General features: G+C 28.3%; 1 protein-coding gene across 1 annotated transcript; it reads right to left on the bottom strand.

The window, feature by feature from the left end:
- Positions 1-5,411: 5,411 nt before the first annotated feature.
- LOC103502900 (probable pectinesterase 53) lies at positions 5,412-8,187 on the bottom strand. The gene is made up of 4 exons (XM_008467022.3): positions 7,805-8,187; positions 7,533-7,722; positions 5,778-6,220; positions 5,412-5,697 (listed from the first exon to the last, which is right to left on the bottom strand). Exons 1-4 carry the CDS (start codon positions 8,119-8,121, stop codon positions 5,520-5,522), a joined length of 1,128 nt encoding a protein of 375 aa, XP_008465244.1. The 5' UTR covers positions 8,122-8,187; the 3' UTR covers positions 5,412-5,519.
- Between the last annotated feature and the right edge of the window lie 8,924 nt (positions 8,188-17,111).

Raw genomic sequence — 17,111 nt, 5'->3', positions numbered from 1 at the left:
TGAATAATACAAACTCTTTAAATTAAAAAATATGTGTTTGACCACAACTTTTTTAAGGTAAAATATTTGTTTGGAGTTTTTCAAATGTTTTTATTAATTACGAATTACTGAAAAAGAATTTATTAGTGGATTGTGGTAGCTAGAGAACCAATTGACAGTGGTTAGAAAAGGCCACAAGAAGTTGTAGTCAGAGGCGATTGCTGGAGGAGTGGTTGAAGTTGGTCAACAATGATCATCTAGAGTGGTGTTCAGATGTCGATCAGCGTGAATGTTAGTCGATGATGCTCTTCAAGGGAGTGGATATAAGTTAGTTAATAGAAGTTGTCAGAGGTGATCATCAAAATTAGCTGACTGGTTAAAGTTCTTGTATAATATTAATCATTACATTCAAAATTCATTTTTCTAAAAATTTATGTCAAGATTTATTCTAAACGAACTTATTTCCTAACTTTATTTTTAAAATTCCTTTTTAAGTGGTTGCCAAATAAGTGATTTTTCCCCTCAAAATGACCTAATTGTTAAATTAATCATTTGAAAAAAATGCATTTAATTCAAAATCGACCCTAATTTATTCATGCATGACGCACAATGATAATCATTGGAATTGTTATATAGTTGCATTGTTACGAACTAAATTCTAACCGTAATTATTACAACAACATCATTATTTATTTATTTATTTTTAAAATTAATAGTTAAGTATATGTAAATATAATAAAATATATTAGTGATAAACTTTGTTCATGATACATTTCTATTCGTGATATAATCTATCATGTTTAAGAATTTGATCTACATTTTATTATATTTACAAATTTATTTATATTGTAACGTTGGAATTGCATTGTTTTTAACTCTTATCTCTCTAAAACTAATTTTCAATAATTTTTTTACATATCATTGAGAATTTCAATTATACTTCAAGAAATTAACATAATGACATCATAAATTATATTCCCTTATTGAAATTGACAGCAAGGTAGATATAGATCTATTGTCGAGGAAGAATAATCATGTGAAAAAGCTATTATAAATTGTACTAATTTGCATGTTATTTTTCAGCATCAAAGTCATACAATATATTTACAGTTGTATGTCATTATATTAAAAAAAGAGATCAAGTCCTAACCAATGGAATATATTAATTTTAATTTTAATTCTATTTTACAAATGACTTGTCGATCTATATTACACTTGAATTTGAGCGTTTGACTTAAACACATTCATTTACTTTGGGTTAAAAAAAAAAATCAAACTTTTTGTTATGTACACTCATTTTGTTTATTAAATATCTTCAATAAGAATTGTACAAATAATAAAATTCATAATGTCTATTTTAACACAGGAAAATAATTTCTTGTGATAATTACTTAATACACTATTTTATAAAGTTTGAAAACACATGATATTGATCAATAATGATATATAAATCGTAAGATATATACTTTGAATAGAGGAGATTGATATTTAGTTTTCAAATAGGTCAAAACTCAAAATATTTTTTTTTTTTGTTAGATTCAAAAGGAACTCCAAAACATGGTTTCAAATTCAAAACCAAATTAAATATGATAACATGAAAATAATGTGTAAAAATGTAAAATAACATTAAATTGGTATTGAATGAATAAAGATATATATATATATATATATATATATATATATATATATATATATATATATATATATATATATGTTTCAATCGATTTGAATATTAGGACAAAAGTAAAATTGACCTATTTTAAGTTCCAATTTGGTGAATCAAAATTGAAGAAGTTCAAAATTGAGAAATGTTTGGAGGTGAAGAAACATGATGGTCCTATGAATTCCGACACCCAAAGTATGTGGGCCGCCTCCTGTTTTTTTTCTACCCTAAAATCTCAAATGCCATAATAATAATAATAACAACAACAACAATCTAATTAAATTATAAGAAAATATCCTTACACCCTAAAATATGCTTACGGTTAAAATTTTGTTTTAAAAAAAATTAAAACTATGGAAAAGTTTCATAAATATCAAACTCGAAAAAGTAAAAAAAGAAAAGAAAAAATTATTTTTGGATAGAATTTTCACCGACCACGATCAAATTTTACAAAGTCTCACACAATTTTAAAATAAAATTTTCTCCTTAAAAAAACATATTAAAACTATAACGAGTCGAATAAAGAAAATATATATTTGACTATTAACATGGAACTTTTAAAAATATCTTTAAATTTTTAAATGTTTAAAAAATATTTTTAAACTTTTTTTTTTCGAAAATAAGAGTCTTGTTATCTTAAATAAGTTGTTAAGACCATCTTTACTTCTCTATTTTTTCTTCTTCGATACAAATTAGGTACATAAACAAAATTGCATACTTTAGTAAAGTATATATAGACTCTAAGAAAGAATGAAGAAAATAATGAAAGCAACAGGTGTGATTTTAAGACTTAAATATTTTAACGAAGTTGTATATTAATAGTTTAGTGTGCGTTAATTAATAGTTAAATATATTTTTTTAAAAGAAAAAATTGATTACTTAGTATGTTTTAAAGGAGAAATTTTATTTTAAAATTTTGTAAGCTTTTATGTTCTAACTTCAAATTTTGGTTGGTGAGTAAATTGGTGTAAAATTTAGATCAATAAAAGCATTTTTTTAAAAACTTTTTTAAGTTTAAAAATATTTATGAAACTTTTCGATAGTTCAAAGGTATTTTTTTAATAAAAAAACCGTTTCATCTAAAATCAATGTTAAGAATATCTTTTTAACCATTTTTGAAAGTCTAAAGAATTTTAAAACTTTTAAGAATCGGTGAGCGTTACACAAACTATAGACATTTTTTAATAATTTAACTAAATAACAACAACAACAACATGGTTTTTTTTCAAAAATAGAAAAAATTGATAAACTATTTACGCTTCATAAAATAAAACCACTAAAAAGAAAAAATTTATTACACTTGATTTTTCTATGAAGTGTAAATATTTTGTCAAATGTTCTATTATTGACAATTTCCCTAATAAACGATATACAAACTCAATTTGAAAAATTAAAATCAGTAACATTTTTTTAAAAAGATCTTTTCAAATACAACTTGGGAGTGGAGATTAGAACTCGATACTTTTTATTCTTGAGAACATACAAATGTCAGTTAAGTTAAGTTTATGTTGAGAAATCAGTATCAATTTCGATTTTTTGGTAAGGTGACGTTGAACGCAAATTTTTTTATTATAGATTTTTTTAATTTGATTAAATTCAAATATATTATATCCATATATATTTTTTGGGATAATATATCAAAAATTGTTGGACTACTAGACTAGCATATATATTATATTCAAATATTAAATCCATATTTGCTTTACTACACTAAACTAACATGGTTTTATTCTTAGGTTATTCTTACTATTTTAATTCTTAAATTTTATATACATACCGATCTACTTTAGTTTTTTAACTTACAAATATTCTATTTCCATACATAATCTTTTTTAAATGTTTTGTTTTAGTAATCTCCAAATACAACATTTTTCATGAATTATTTTAAAGAAATATATCTATCTAATTTGAAATTAAATAGGTATAGCTTCAACTACTTTTCAATAATGTAAATGTAGAGATCATATATTCAATGTGTCCAACAAAAGTTGAACCGAAATTTGTATACAAAATTGAATGGGACATCAACAAAACAATGTAAACACACAAGAGAGTAGTATAGAAATGAAACTTTTTATTCTTAAGAATTACGTGGAACCAAAAGAGAAAGGAGAAAGGGAAAATAATGACTTTAACATAAAAACAATTTAATGAAGGAGACCACTAAAGAAGGAAAAAGTCCAACCAACAAGGTTTTCTATTTAATTTAGGAAAAATGGGTAAAGTTGGAATACATAGGAAACATTCTTTTACTAAGTACAATAACGACACGAAAAATTGATCAAACTTTCAATATCTAGAATAGAAGATTGTACAAATAGTAGAACGAAGCTTTGGTAGAATAAGTTTTCATGAGAAATGAGATTAGTTAAACTTCACGTGGTGTTCACAAGTATTTATGAAAACAAATTTATAGTGAGAACAAAAATAAGTATGGTAGACCCGAAAAGCTTAGAATATACATGAGCCTAAGTTCATTTTCCAATGAGGTGTCACATGTACATTTGTGGGGTAGGCATGTTTTGAACATTTAGCCCTAATCCATGCCCTTTTCACATGTCCCATGTTCCCCTTTTCTGAAAAATCCCTTTGTCCCCACTCTTTTTGTGTCTCTTTCCTTCTATTATCATCACTCTTTCTTTCTTTTCTTTTTTGGTACTTTCTTCTAACTTTTGTCTTCTCTCTCCCCCTCCCCCCCCCACCCCTTTTAAAATACTCATTTATATTGTCTAAACTTTCAAATCTGTATATAAAACACACTACGAACCAACTTTCAATTTATGTATCTAATCTTTTGACCATTTTCATTTTTCAAACCTTAAGTTGATCTACTTACAATTATATTTGATATATATATATGTCTAAAAACTCAAACTCTTCCTTTGTGTCTATCGAATAAGTGAAATAAAATAAGGTCTATACAAAGCAAGAACTTATCAAACACAATAAATGAAATATTGATATTAGTACTAAATAATGTATATGGAGGTAGTATTAACAACAATAATCGTTATCGATAGTACCCATTTATATACGAATGTCAATATAATACATAGATACACAACCATTTATTTATGCATACCGATATTGATTTTAAAGACACAACTAACAAAAAAAATGTATGAACATTCGAATGGAAACGTGTGATTATGAATTCTCAAAGGTTAAAAAAGAAAAGAATTTAATATTTAAATCACATGTAATTATAAATAGTAATCAAATTGACCACTCTGTTATTCGCAATCAAACTGTGAATCACTGTTATAATATTTTGTTGGATCTATAGAATTTTAATAAATAAAAAAAGACTGAAATATTTCAAGTTAGCATCAAGGTGTAGTTGTACATTACATATGTAATTTGTTGTAGCTTTAAAAGTGGTTGAGCAAAAATTTAATACTTTACCATAAGTTTACACTGTAAACTATTGTTCTAGAGATAAAGACGAGTGTTAGTGTCAAAATATATTTCGTATTATCCACGTATCACACTTGATTACATCATTGTATAAACATATTCACTTAACTAATTATCTAAATTTAGAAGTAATCACGTCAAGAAATCCTATACGGTTGTCAGGAAAAGGTTATTTAATTTCTTTTTAATTAGAAAAATGAGAGAAGTTATATTATTATTTCTTGTTAGGGTTATTATTTGAGTAAAGCTAGAATGAATGGAATTGGTTATTGGAAGGAGAAAATTAAATTTGGATAAATGGATCTTATTTTTAAAAAATGATTAAAAAAAATCAAAAGAACCTACCAATATATTTTGGACAGAAAAAAAAAATTTGAACTTGTTTTGTCAAAAAATATTGAGGTCATGATACATAATTTAAAGAAAAAAGTGAATCATTTAAAATGAGAAAAGGACAAAATCAATGTGGTTTATGGGAGAGATGAGTGTGGTAATTTGGAAGCCATTGCTTTGCATTGATAAAATCAAGAGAAAGAAATGGGTTGGCTTCTGACTGAGTAAGTTCTCTAGACCATGAAACCCTTCCTCCATAATCAGCTCCTGGTCCCGAGCATCGATATTGTCCATAAAACACCGTCCTACAGTAATAAAAGTTTATCAGTTATCTACAGTTGATATATTTTGAAATTTTGCAATAGTATCCGAAGGAAAGACTTACAATTCACGATTTTTGTCTCCCCAATTGTACCAACCAGTAGGAGTGATGATTTTATCCATAAATGTATAAGCAAACACAACTCTGGAGAAGCTGCCCCATGCCCTACCCAAGTACAAGGCGCCTGAGCCAGAAACCTTACAATGAAGGAAAGAGAAGCCAGTTTCTTCGAGCATGCTATTCCTCTTTTGGGCAGTGAGAGCACCGTAACTGTTGGTGATGGCATGCAAATGGCAACTATCATAGATGGAGAGGCCATCACCGAACACGAAGTCCACTGACCCTTCAATGTAGCAATCCTTAAAGTAGTGTCGGCCCATGTGATCGTATAATGTGTCTTGTGCACCGATGAATCTACAACTTATAAATGCTGCTGCATCTCCTGATATTCTGAATGCCACTGCTTGCTTTCCCAGTGCTCCTGATGGTGGAAGTCTCGCCTTGTTCTTTTTTTTTTTTTTTTTTTTTTTTTAACGAAGGCAAACAATATATTTGTTACATATTATATTAAATTTGTTTTTAACAAGAAGCTTGAAAATTTAAGAAGATGAGAGGACTAAAATGTAATTAGATGAGAGAGAAGGGAAGTGTCAATTTTTAGTACGGATATTAAAATATAAAGATCGATTGAGAACAATAAATATTAATTTATTCTTATTCTTATTCTTAAATTAAATCTTAATTATTAATGATATTTTTTTAATTATGGTTCAAGTCCTTCCAAGAACTACATGTCGGTTCGGTCTTTGTATTAAAAAAAGAAAAAAAAAAAACAAAACAAAACAAAGATGTCAGTTTGGTCAATCGAAACACACAAGCAAATTGCCATTTACATACGACACTTAAACTTTATTCCTTCTATATATTCTTCATTTGAATTTTTAGCATCAATAAAATATATGTACACTCTAATTAATTTAACTAATCTTATATTTTGGAAGTTTTCAATGGATTATGATATAAGATACTTTCTAAAAAAACTCACAAAGGTTTTTAAATTGTTCTTGAACTTATCTCATTCTACTAAAAAAAAAAATTAAAGGTTGAAAATTTTCAAATCCACAATATTATTTGTTTTTTTAAAATCATTTTTTTTAAATCCTAAAAATTCAAAATAGCAATGGCAGTAGTAATTAATTATAATATGAAACATTGATCCAATTTTTCACATACAAGTTGATTAATCATACATATTAAAAAAGTATGTGCTTTTAAGAAAATGAATTTATTTCAACATCGTAGTAAAATATGATTAACTTCTTTTTGTTTTTTTTTTAAAAATAAAATATGACAAGTTGAAGTTAAATACATCCTAGTAAAAATAGAATCTAAATCTAAAAAGTACAAGCAAGTTACAAAGTAACTTTAAAAAGTAACATATACATATATATATATATATATATTAAAATGACATTTCCAAATTCAACGACAAAAATCTAAAATTTTGCAAGAATACATTTGTTAAAACAAAAATTCATTAGAATTTAAATGCCAATTAATCGAAAAAAAGATGAGGATGGAATTGAAATTGAGACCAACTAGAGGATATTCAAGTCTCAATTTTAGTTTGTCATAATTACTGTATCACCCCATTTCAGATTCTAAATTTCATTAGACATTCTAACCATTATTTTAACTTTCTAAATATGTAGTCATAAAAAGTAAAAGATAATATCAAAACTTTTTCAAAAATTAGATTAAAAGACAAAATTTCAAAGGCAAAAGGGATGAAAGAAAGAATGAAGAAAAAGTTAATACCTTGAAGGTGATGTTTGTAGCAATGAAGAATGGAGAATTAACAGCAAAAGTTGCAGAAGCAAAAGTGCCCATAGGACGGCCATTTTCTCCCATATGGTCTGCCGTATCGCCCCATTCAATGATTGTCTTCTCCGCCCCTTCACCTTCCACCCATATGTAACTCATCGTCGCTGGAATCTCAACTTTCTCTCTATAAAAAATATACAACAATAGTTAAAAATAAGTACAACTTGAGATGGACATTCTCATACAAGAAAGTTAAAGAAACTGACCTGTAGATTCCAGCAGCAACATGGATACGGACCCGACACCGGTTGATTATCGGCAAAGAGTTCACTGCCTTCTGAAGCGAGCGGAAACCACCATTCTTGGCGTTCTTGGAAACCTTCAACGTCAAACAAGGCTTGAACTTGTTCTTAGTGTTTTGGAAAAGAGAGTGCTTGAAAGAACCCATATGTCTTATCCACTTCAAGTATTCATCTTGCACTGTTCTCATTCCCCGGCCGCCACCAGCCGTCCAGTTTTGGGCGGCGGCCGGGAGGATGATGGCGATGAGGAGAAAGAGAAGGTTAAATATCAACGGCCTCATGTTTTGCTCAAGAAATGAAATGAAAGTTTCGTGTGTAGATAAAAGGAAGTGATTTTGAGGGAATGAGAGGCTTTGAAAAATATTGGGGAATCTTGGAGATAGGGTGTGTGTGTGTGTTTGTATTCAAATTGTCTGTTTTGCCATTAAAATTTCAGACCCATCATCTGTCTTTTCTGCTTATATGTTATTTTCCATTGTCTTTTCCTTGGAAGGTATTCGGACACAACACTTTAATTCCATATATATACACACACACATACACACAATAATGCTATTAAATTTTCATCACATATTGCTCATGTTTATTTATATTTTTACATCGATATAAAATCAATAGTTTCATTTATTTTCTCACATTTAAAAAAAAATGAAGCTTAAACAATATATATATGTAGATCATAAGTTGCTAGTGACAAACTTTTTTTTTTCTTTTTTGCATAAAGGTTAACTGAGTATTTACTTAAATATAGAAATGGAAAACTGCAAACTTTTAAATTCTAAGTGATTTAGTGTAATATAGATGTATGATAGAAAAGAAAATTCTAAAAAATATTTAAAGTTAAAACTTAAAACTAGACATATGATAGAAAATAAAAAGTTAAAACTTGTTACATTCCTAATACATTTCTCAAAAACTACTCTCAAATAAAAGTAGTGAAGTGTTTAAATTGAACAGTTATAAACTTGTAACACTCTTAAAATTGAAGCCTTAATTAAATTTGATATTGGGGGATGGAGGATGACAGCGATGAAAGCAATTAAATTTCATATTGTTGTTTTGCTAAAGCTTTATAATAAGTCCTAACAATGGATAAGCTGCTAAAGGAAAGGGCAGATGAAGGTTTTCTTGTTTTAGACAAGTGGGGTTCTACAACATGACAATACAACATTGGGCAGTGATTTGACTTTGCATGCACCCTCATCATGGAGAGTTGAACACTAATCTTAAGAAACACAGTCATGGGCAAATAAAAAAGATAACATTTGGAATACTTGTGTAACATATATATATATATATATATATATATATATATATATATTATATTATATTTGTCCTTTTTGCATACTTTTCAGTGGGTTCAATGCTATCAAGCTGCCCTTTGGTTTGGTTTGAATTAAATCTGTGTAACAACATCAGATTATTGTTATCATTATGTTAAAATTGTGACATGAAAACACACTAGATTTTCAATTTGGTTGAGAGTGAATATGTACTTATGTTGGTATATTTATACATATGATGTGAACATGGTTCTACTAAGCATTTAATGTAAGAATTTGGTGTCAAAGAGGTCGATTAATGTAGGTAAAAAGATCACTTCTTGAAGGCACTTTTATCGACACAATCCTTGTATGCTAATCGTCTCACTTGATCCTGCTAATTACAAAGTAGTTTTACCAAATCAATTGGTTTCATAATTACAAAGCAGTAAGCTAAGGTTTCTAACCCTTAATTAATAGTCCTACGGGGACTTTTAATCGTAATTTTTGAAAAAGAAGTAGAAGAAGAAGAAGAATGAAAAATCTTTTACTTTTACGCATACCCACAATATCGGATGTTCGCCCAACCGATTAACACAAACACAACATCCCATTATAAACAAACTACACTTTTTGAAAAGAAATCCAAGTAAGCTTTTATATATTTATAAAACCTTACAAAGCAATTTAATTAAAATCTTTTCATGCGACATAATTTCATTCAATTTGAGGAATTTCGTAAAGATACATTTAAAACCTTTTTCTTTCTTTTTAACATATTTTTAAAAGTTATTCAAAATTGGCCCTACACCATGTGTTAGAAAGAATAAAAAGTTAAAGACTTTCTTTCTTATATTTGTTTGAATCTCACTTTGTGTCAAAAAGGTGAGGACTTTTCTCTACGTTCTTCTTGAAAATTTGTGTGTAAGAAAATATCGAAAATATTAAAGCAATACTAATAAAGCTACGTAGAAAAAAAAAAAAGGAGTTATAGGGTTTTATAAAGTAGTTTTGATAAATGATAGTTTAGTACATGTACAAATATTTTTAAAAATTAAAAAAATAAGTAAAATATGTCTAACATTTAAGAAGTCTACTACTTACGAATAGACGATATATATTTGTAACTTTTTTATAAAAATATTGCTATAAAATTAATTACTAGAAAAATTATTATAAATATTTAGAAGAATTGTAAAAAATGATAAATTTAACAAAATATTTACAAAATATAACAAAATTGCTATAGGTTGTAAATATTTTAATTTATTTTACAATATTTAAAAATATCATAAAATATTTACCTAAATCTTCCAAATTATTTGTCTATAAAATTACTATATATATATATTATAATTATATAAAAAGAAAAGAAAAGAAAAGAAAAGAAAAGAAAAGAAAAGAAAGGAAAGGAAAAGGAAAAGGGAAAGAATGGGAATAAGTGGGAGAGGGGGATCATAAAAAGGAGGCCCATTCCTTTTAAAGAGAGCCCGTAAATCCGACGCAACTTAGTCACAATTAACCACCACACCCACACTCTCAAATAATGGGCTCTTATATTATTTCTAACTATATAACACTCTTTTTTCCTCCTTAATTTTTCATCTTATACTATACTCTTACTTCTTATTTCTCTTAATCAACAAAATTACCCTAAACTTTTTAATTATATATATATATATATAATCAAATTAATCCCTACATACGTATTGTCTTGTAGATTATATATGTATAATACTTTCATATTAAGTATAAGAGAATACAGAACTTAAATATATCAATTCACCCCAAACTAATTGAAACTATGTTCAATCAACATCATATTCTACCATATATGTGTGAAGACTACATAAATGATGCCCCTCACTTTCATAGTACAAATCATTCCCAGTAAGCTAGAACAATTGCTTAGCTACTTTATATGTCTAATTAGCTTTATATAAATGTTTGGGATTTTTGACAAAATATTAAAAGTAGAGTTGTCCAACATAAAGGTTTAGAAAAGTCATGAGCTTGTTCTACACTAAGAAGGTTTAGAAAAGTAGTCATAAGCTATAAATTAAGGAGCCTACGCCTTTAGTTTTTCAATCGTCTCAGTTTGAAGCACTTTAAGCTTTAGTGTGCTAACTCTAATTAAATTTGTTTTGTATTCCCTAGTTGAAGTGTGGGTAAAAGATATGTGTGGCCAAAAGCTTTGAGAGGATGTTTTTGTAATTGGAGCTAGGAGAGAAAATTATTATGTGTGATATTGCCGTAAGTTTTCACATATAATGGATTTCTGTTTTGTTCGTGGTTTTTTTTTTAAGTTATGAAAATTTCATGTAAATTCTTGTATTTTCAGCTTTTATTGCTTTCTTTAATTTCTCTATTGTTTTTTTTTTTTTTTGCTTATTAGTCTTGTTGTAGAGTTGGAAGGTTCAACGATATCTTAGAGTTACAAAAATAAAATAAAATAGCAAATAAATAATCACACAATGCAATGTCACATGAGACCACAAAACAAAAGGAGAAGAAACTTAGTTTATTTCAATTGAGTGTGGACCTTAAAACATCTTCAACATTGAATTAGCATTGGTGAAATGATATATATAGAATAAGCTAAGGTTGAGTACAAATACTATAGTACTTCTTTTGTTCATCACTTATGATAACGTCTCACCATTCTCTAACAATTTTGACGTAATCTTCCTAACTCTTATGACTTTACAACATCATTTTGGCTTCACAAGATCAGTCTAATATAATAATTATTACTTGAAATATGCAAATATTTAAACAACCTAAGAGGAGGGTAAGTTATATATCCTTTGTAAATAAAATTTAGAAGATTAAGGATCTAAATTGGAAATAGAAGCCAGAGAGATGAGACAAGAAGGGGGTGGTGTGGACCCAAGAAAATTAATAATCACATTGGCATGTGATTCCCATAAGATATCATTTTCAGTGTCATAAACCCCAATGATAAAGAGAGAAAAAAAAAAAAATGGTGCCTGTGGTGAGGTAGGAATTAAAAAGGGGGAATGTAGTGAAAAATGGGGTTTGGTTTGGCAACTTGGGAGGAGGCAACCTTATGTCTTTTTCTAATTTTCATCACATGTTTCTTACCTTCACATTCTTAATTAATTGCCTTTTGACATTGACTTACCCTCTCTCTCTTTTTTCCCCTTTTACTTCATTAATTCTCCCCCTCTCAATTTCAAACATTTGTGTTCTTCCCTTTTAACCACTTTCATCCATTTCTAACCAATGGACTTTTGGAATAAATCATTCTCTTTTTTAACTTCATTAATGAACTTCTGGTCATAGTGTATTCATTATGATCTTCAACGTTCAGTAGTGTATATATATATATATGTTGGGATGTGTTAATTGATATATTGTTATAATAACAGAGAAAATCTATGTGATTTGTGAGTGTATTGCTTTGATATAGTTTTTGACATTACTTAGTCAGATGTCGGGTGATATATTAATGTCGCTAGCAACACTTTTCCTCTTTTTGATTTTTCATTGATATCATTGGCATGAAAGAGAATCTAAAAACCATCCAAGAGTTTCATGTAGAACAAGGTCGAGATCCGAGAGAAAAGATCACATCAAATATATCATTTAATTATCATCTTATGATTTCAACTAGATGATATTGATATTTGCGTGGTAGAACGAACCCTACAAACATAAAAGAACATTTATTTGACATTTTCAAATATTGGCTTTATCACACATATAAGTACTCATATTGTTAACCAATCCGATCTCATTGACCCACCAAACTCTCACTTATGAGTCAGATGCTTTAATCACACTTGGACCAAGCTCTAAGCACCCGGTCCCTATTAGGGTAAATACGTGTAACCTAGGGCTTCACCTTGGACCAAAGTTTCTGCTAAAGCTTAGTCAAGTTAATGGTTAATATTTTAACTTTCACTTCTTGATTAGAGTGATAATTAATTTTAACTTAAATATGGCATTAGAGCAAGAATGTACTAAAAAAGTATTGAATTCAATCCCCTTGCAATATTATTTCCCTCCACGATCCAATTAATCTAAACTTGTAAGTCAATCAATGACTAAACACTCCAAAAGGACACTAAATCAAATTGGTATCAGGAATATATAAAGTTAGATTATATGATCTAAGAAGAAGCACAACAACAATAATGAAAGATACCCTAAAAGCTAAGTGTAGTGGGTGGAAATATAGGGTGGGGAAATGGAGGGCATAGTTTGAGTTTGTTGGTAGTGGTGTGGTGCAACTGGGAAACAAGCATGTGAAATGGTGACCACTCATACTCATAGATATGTGTTTTGTGTTTGTTTTTTACAAAAGTGGAAGTTGAGATATGCCAACATCAACTTCAACTTCAACTTCATTTCCTCTCTATTTTCTATTTTATTATGTCATCCCATTCTCATCCCACAGCACACCTTCACATATTACCAAACCAATCACCATTTTTACTACCTACCTTAGCTTCAACACTTTTACCCAAACCAGTCACTACTTTTACTACCAACCGTCAATCTTTTTAATTTAAAACTACGTTCGGTAACTATTTGATTTTCCTCGATTTTTTATTTTCAATTTTTTTTAAAGAAGTCATACCTATTTGACAAGTGTTTTTTATGTTTTTCAAAAACAAAAAATGAAGAAAGGACAATGTAGTAGAAAGAAGGGAGTCAACTATGGGAACAATGAACACAGGGCTCGAGAGAGAGTGACAGAAAGAAATGGATGGATCGAATATCGATTGGTAAGTAGTTGTAGTACTCAATTATTGGCACTCCCAGAACCCCAAACCACAAATATATCTCTAAAACTAACCTTTTCATTTTCATTTCTCTCTTTTTCCTATTCAACTCTTTTTTTTTCTTCTCAATCATTTCATCCTTTCTTTCTGTTTCTGCCACCATTTTTCGTTTCTTCCCAACACTCACCCCCACTTCCCTTCTTCTCCATTCATATTCAATGGACATTCATTTTCCACTTGGGCTTTTCATCATTTTTTTAACTTATATTAGCTTTTCATACTTTCCCAATAAATATAATATGGTTTGTTTTAACTGGGTAATGGAGGTAATATAGCACTGACATCATAAAAAATTTGTAGATATTCTAAATTTTATATCCTAACTTTTGATGATAAACTTTATCGTAGAAGAGTGTCTAATAAAGTTTTAATATTTAGAGGGATGTTTGCGTCCCCAACTTAAAGTTATTATGGAGTTACCTATAATTATAGTATAGCCAAAGTTCATAATTATCGATGTCGATGAAAATATAAAATCCTAATTTTATGGAAATATCAATATTGATGGAAATTTTTTAAAACTTTTATGAAAATTGATGAAATTTTTTGAAATAATAATTAATCAATAGAACTTTAATCGTAACCGAATTGAATTGTAATCGATCATTTTCGTCATTTATGTAAAGTAAGAAAATATTAAATGTATACTAAATGATGGGAGAGCATAAATTAAAAAAAGTAAAAAGATAACTCCAAAATAATATCATATTTTGAAATTTAATTACAAAATTAAAGGAGAAGAAATGTTTACATATAAATTAATCGTAAATTGTTTATTATAAAGTGGAGTGGATACAAAAATGAAAAATCAAATTAGTAAACTAATATAGCATAATAAGAATACGCTACAAGAAAGAAGGTTTTTGTGGATATTAAAAAGCATCGGCATAGCCCTTAAAAGCTTCGGCAAAATCCGTCAGCCTGGAGCCATTGGGATAGCCTATCTCGACTCTTTTTTTTGTACGCATCAGCATAGACCGCTCCATACCGACTCTTGAAGAATAGACGGATATTGTGCCGATGTCTTTGAGGTGGCGTCAACAAAACACCCCTATGCCGATACGTTATTAATGACATCAGCAACAGGCTTTTCCAACAGTTGTATCTTTAGGCGGTGGGATATCGTATTTCACGTACATGAAAATTTTTTCGACGCTCTGTGCTCATGGCGTCAAGATATATAGACAGACGTCGACATTACCTTCATTTTTTAAAGAAATTATTTTAGTTTTAGAAGTAATATATTTCTGTTAGCTTCGCAGCTCTTAGCTAAATATTTTGATAAGATATTCAAATATTCTATATAAAACAAAATATTTAAAAAGATAGAACACTTTAGAATTCATTTAAATAGTCATATTAATCAAGCTTCTTTCCAAAAGTCCCAAAACAAACTAACCTAATTAGCTAAGAATAGGAAAACACATTAGTCTCGAGATGTTTTTAAAATAAAACAATAGACCCACGTAAATATCGATAACAAAAAAATACTTGAGACGATAACATTGATAATAAAGTTTAACTTGTACTTATATGTATATCTAAATACATTCGTACAGAACCATTGAAAAAGAAAACAAAAGTACTTTTTGTTTATCCCACATTTCTCCACAAAATATGAACAATGCAGACATCATTAACCCATAATTCTCATTTCAATATTAATTATTTAAAATAAAAATAAGAACACCATGCAAAAGCACAATGCAATAATAACACATAATTGTCCAAACTCACATTCAAAACATAGCAACCATACAACAAAATTAATCATTAACTAATATTTCTTTTTAACACATATGGAAGGGAAGACAGCAACATAATCAACTCAATATTCTCAACTCACATTCTATTCGTATGACCAACCTAATAGAGCTAATTTACAAAGTGGTAATTTTCATCCAACGTTTACGAATTTATCCATGAGCTTGTATATATAACTATATGACTTGCTATTTATTTGGTCCAACGACTTTGAAGATTTTATCGACATGACTAGCTTTAGATCACGACTTTGTATTTGATGAGAAAAATTCAAGCCTTCAGTTACTACTGGATACCTCTGCCCCAAGGGTTGGATATGGTCCCTCCTCGAGTTCAATTATTAGATAATTAGTATATTTTAGTTAATATCTGTTTAATGTTTAATTATTTTAAAAGTATTTGTTTGACGATTATCTTATTTCATTGAATGACTATAAACCACACTCTAGGGTTGTAATAAAAAAAAAAAAATAAAAAAAAAAAAAAAAACTTATGATGGAGTATATGTTTTTTAGAGAGTTTTTTTTCACCTTTTAAGCGATATGAAGTACTTTTTTTATTTGCCCATGAATGCCTAAATCCCTTCAACAATAACATCTTTATTTGAGGATAAGATCAAAATCGTCACATTTCTCTAACTTTAGATGAATTCATTTCTATACAAAACGGCTATATACAAAAGATCAAAAAGTGCAAAGAAATCGAGAAAGTAATAAAGAAAGTAACCATATTTTTTTAGTTTATTTAAATGGTTGATCTTGATTGATTTTTGATCAAGGGTAGAAAGTTAATCAAAAAATTAAAGTATTAAACAGGCATAGAGAAAGAAAAATGATGTATAATAAATTAAAGTAGCACATATAAACAAAAGAAGAAAGTAATCCCAAAAAAAATCTCAAAAGAATGAAACTCACGTAAGTTGTAGAAGAACATGCTCGACAACATCTCTCTCCTAAAAAAGATAGAAAAACACAATGCAATAACACATTCCACATTAATAACGGGAAAAGCCATCTTTTTCTCAACAATGTTTTTGTCATTTGATCCAATAGTGTTCCGTCTTAAAAACAATTAAGAAACTAAATAAAAGGAAATTGTCATCTTTCCAATTGAAAACGCGACTAATGACTATATTAAGAAACAAAAACAAAAAATCAACCAAACAGCCACTTGATCAATCTTTTTTTTCTTATTTTCTTATAAAAATGAAACAACTATGGTCTTTAGTTATTAAAATCCTGTTAAAATAGAAAAGTATAAAATGTAAAAAAATCATAGTACGGATAGTGTTTATAAGCTTCCATTTTTAAATATAAAAGAAACGTAATTAGCTTAAATAATTTGTTTTTTTTTTTTCCTCCAAAGTTGGATTTTTCGAAAAAGATCCCATGAGTTTGAAACTTTTGACTTTACCATCTAAAATCAAAAGTTCAA

Source organism: Cucumis melo, chromosome 7 (genome assembly GCF_025177605.1).
Source record: "Cucumis melo cultivar AY chromosome 7, USDA_Cmelo_AY_1.0, whole genome shotgun sequence".
NCBI lineage: Eukaryota > Viridiplantae > Streptophyta > Magnoliopsida > Cucurbitales > Cucurbitaceae > Cucumis > Cucumis melo.
This window is presented reverse-complemented; position numbering and strand designations above follow the sequence as displayed.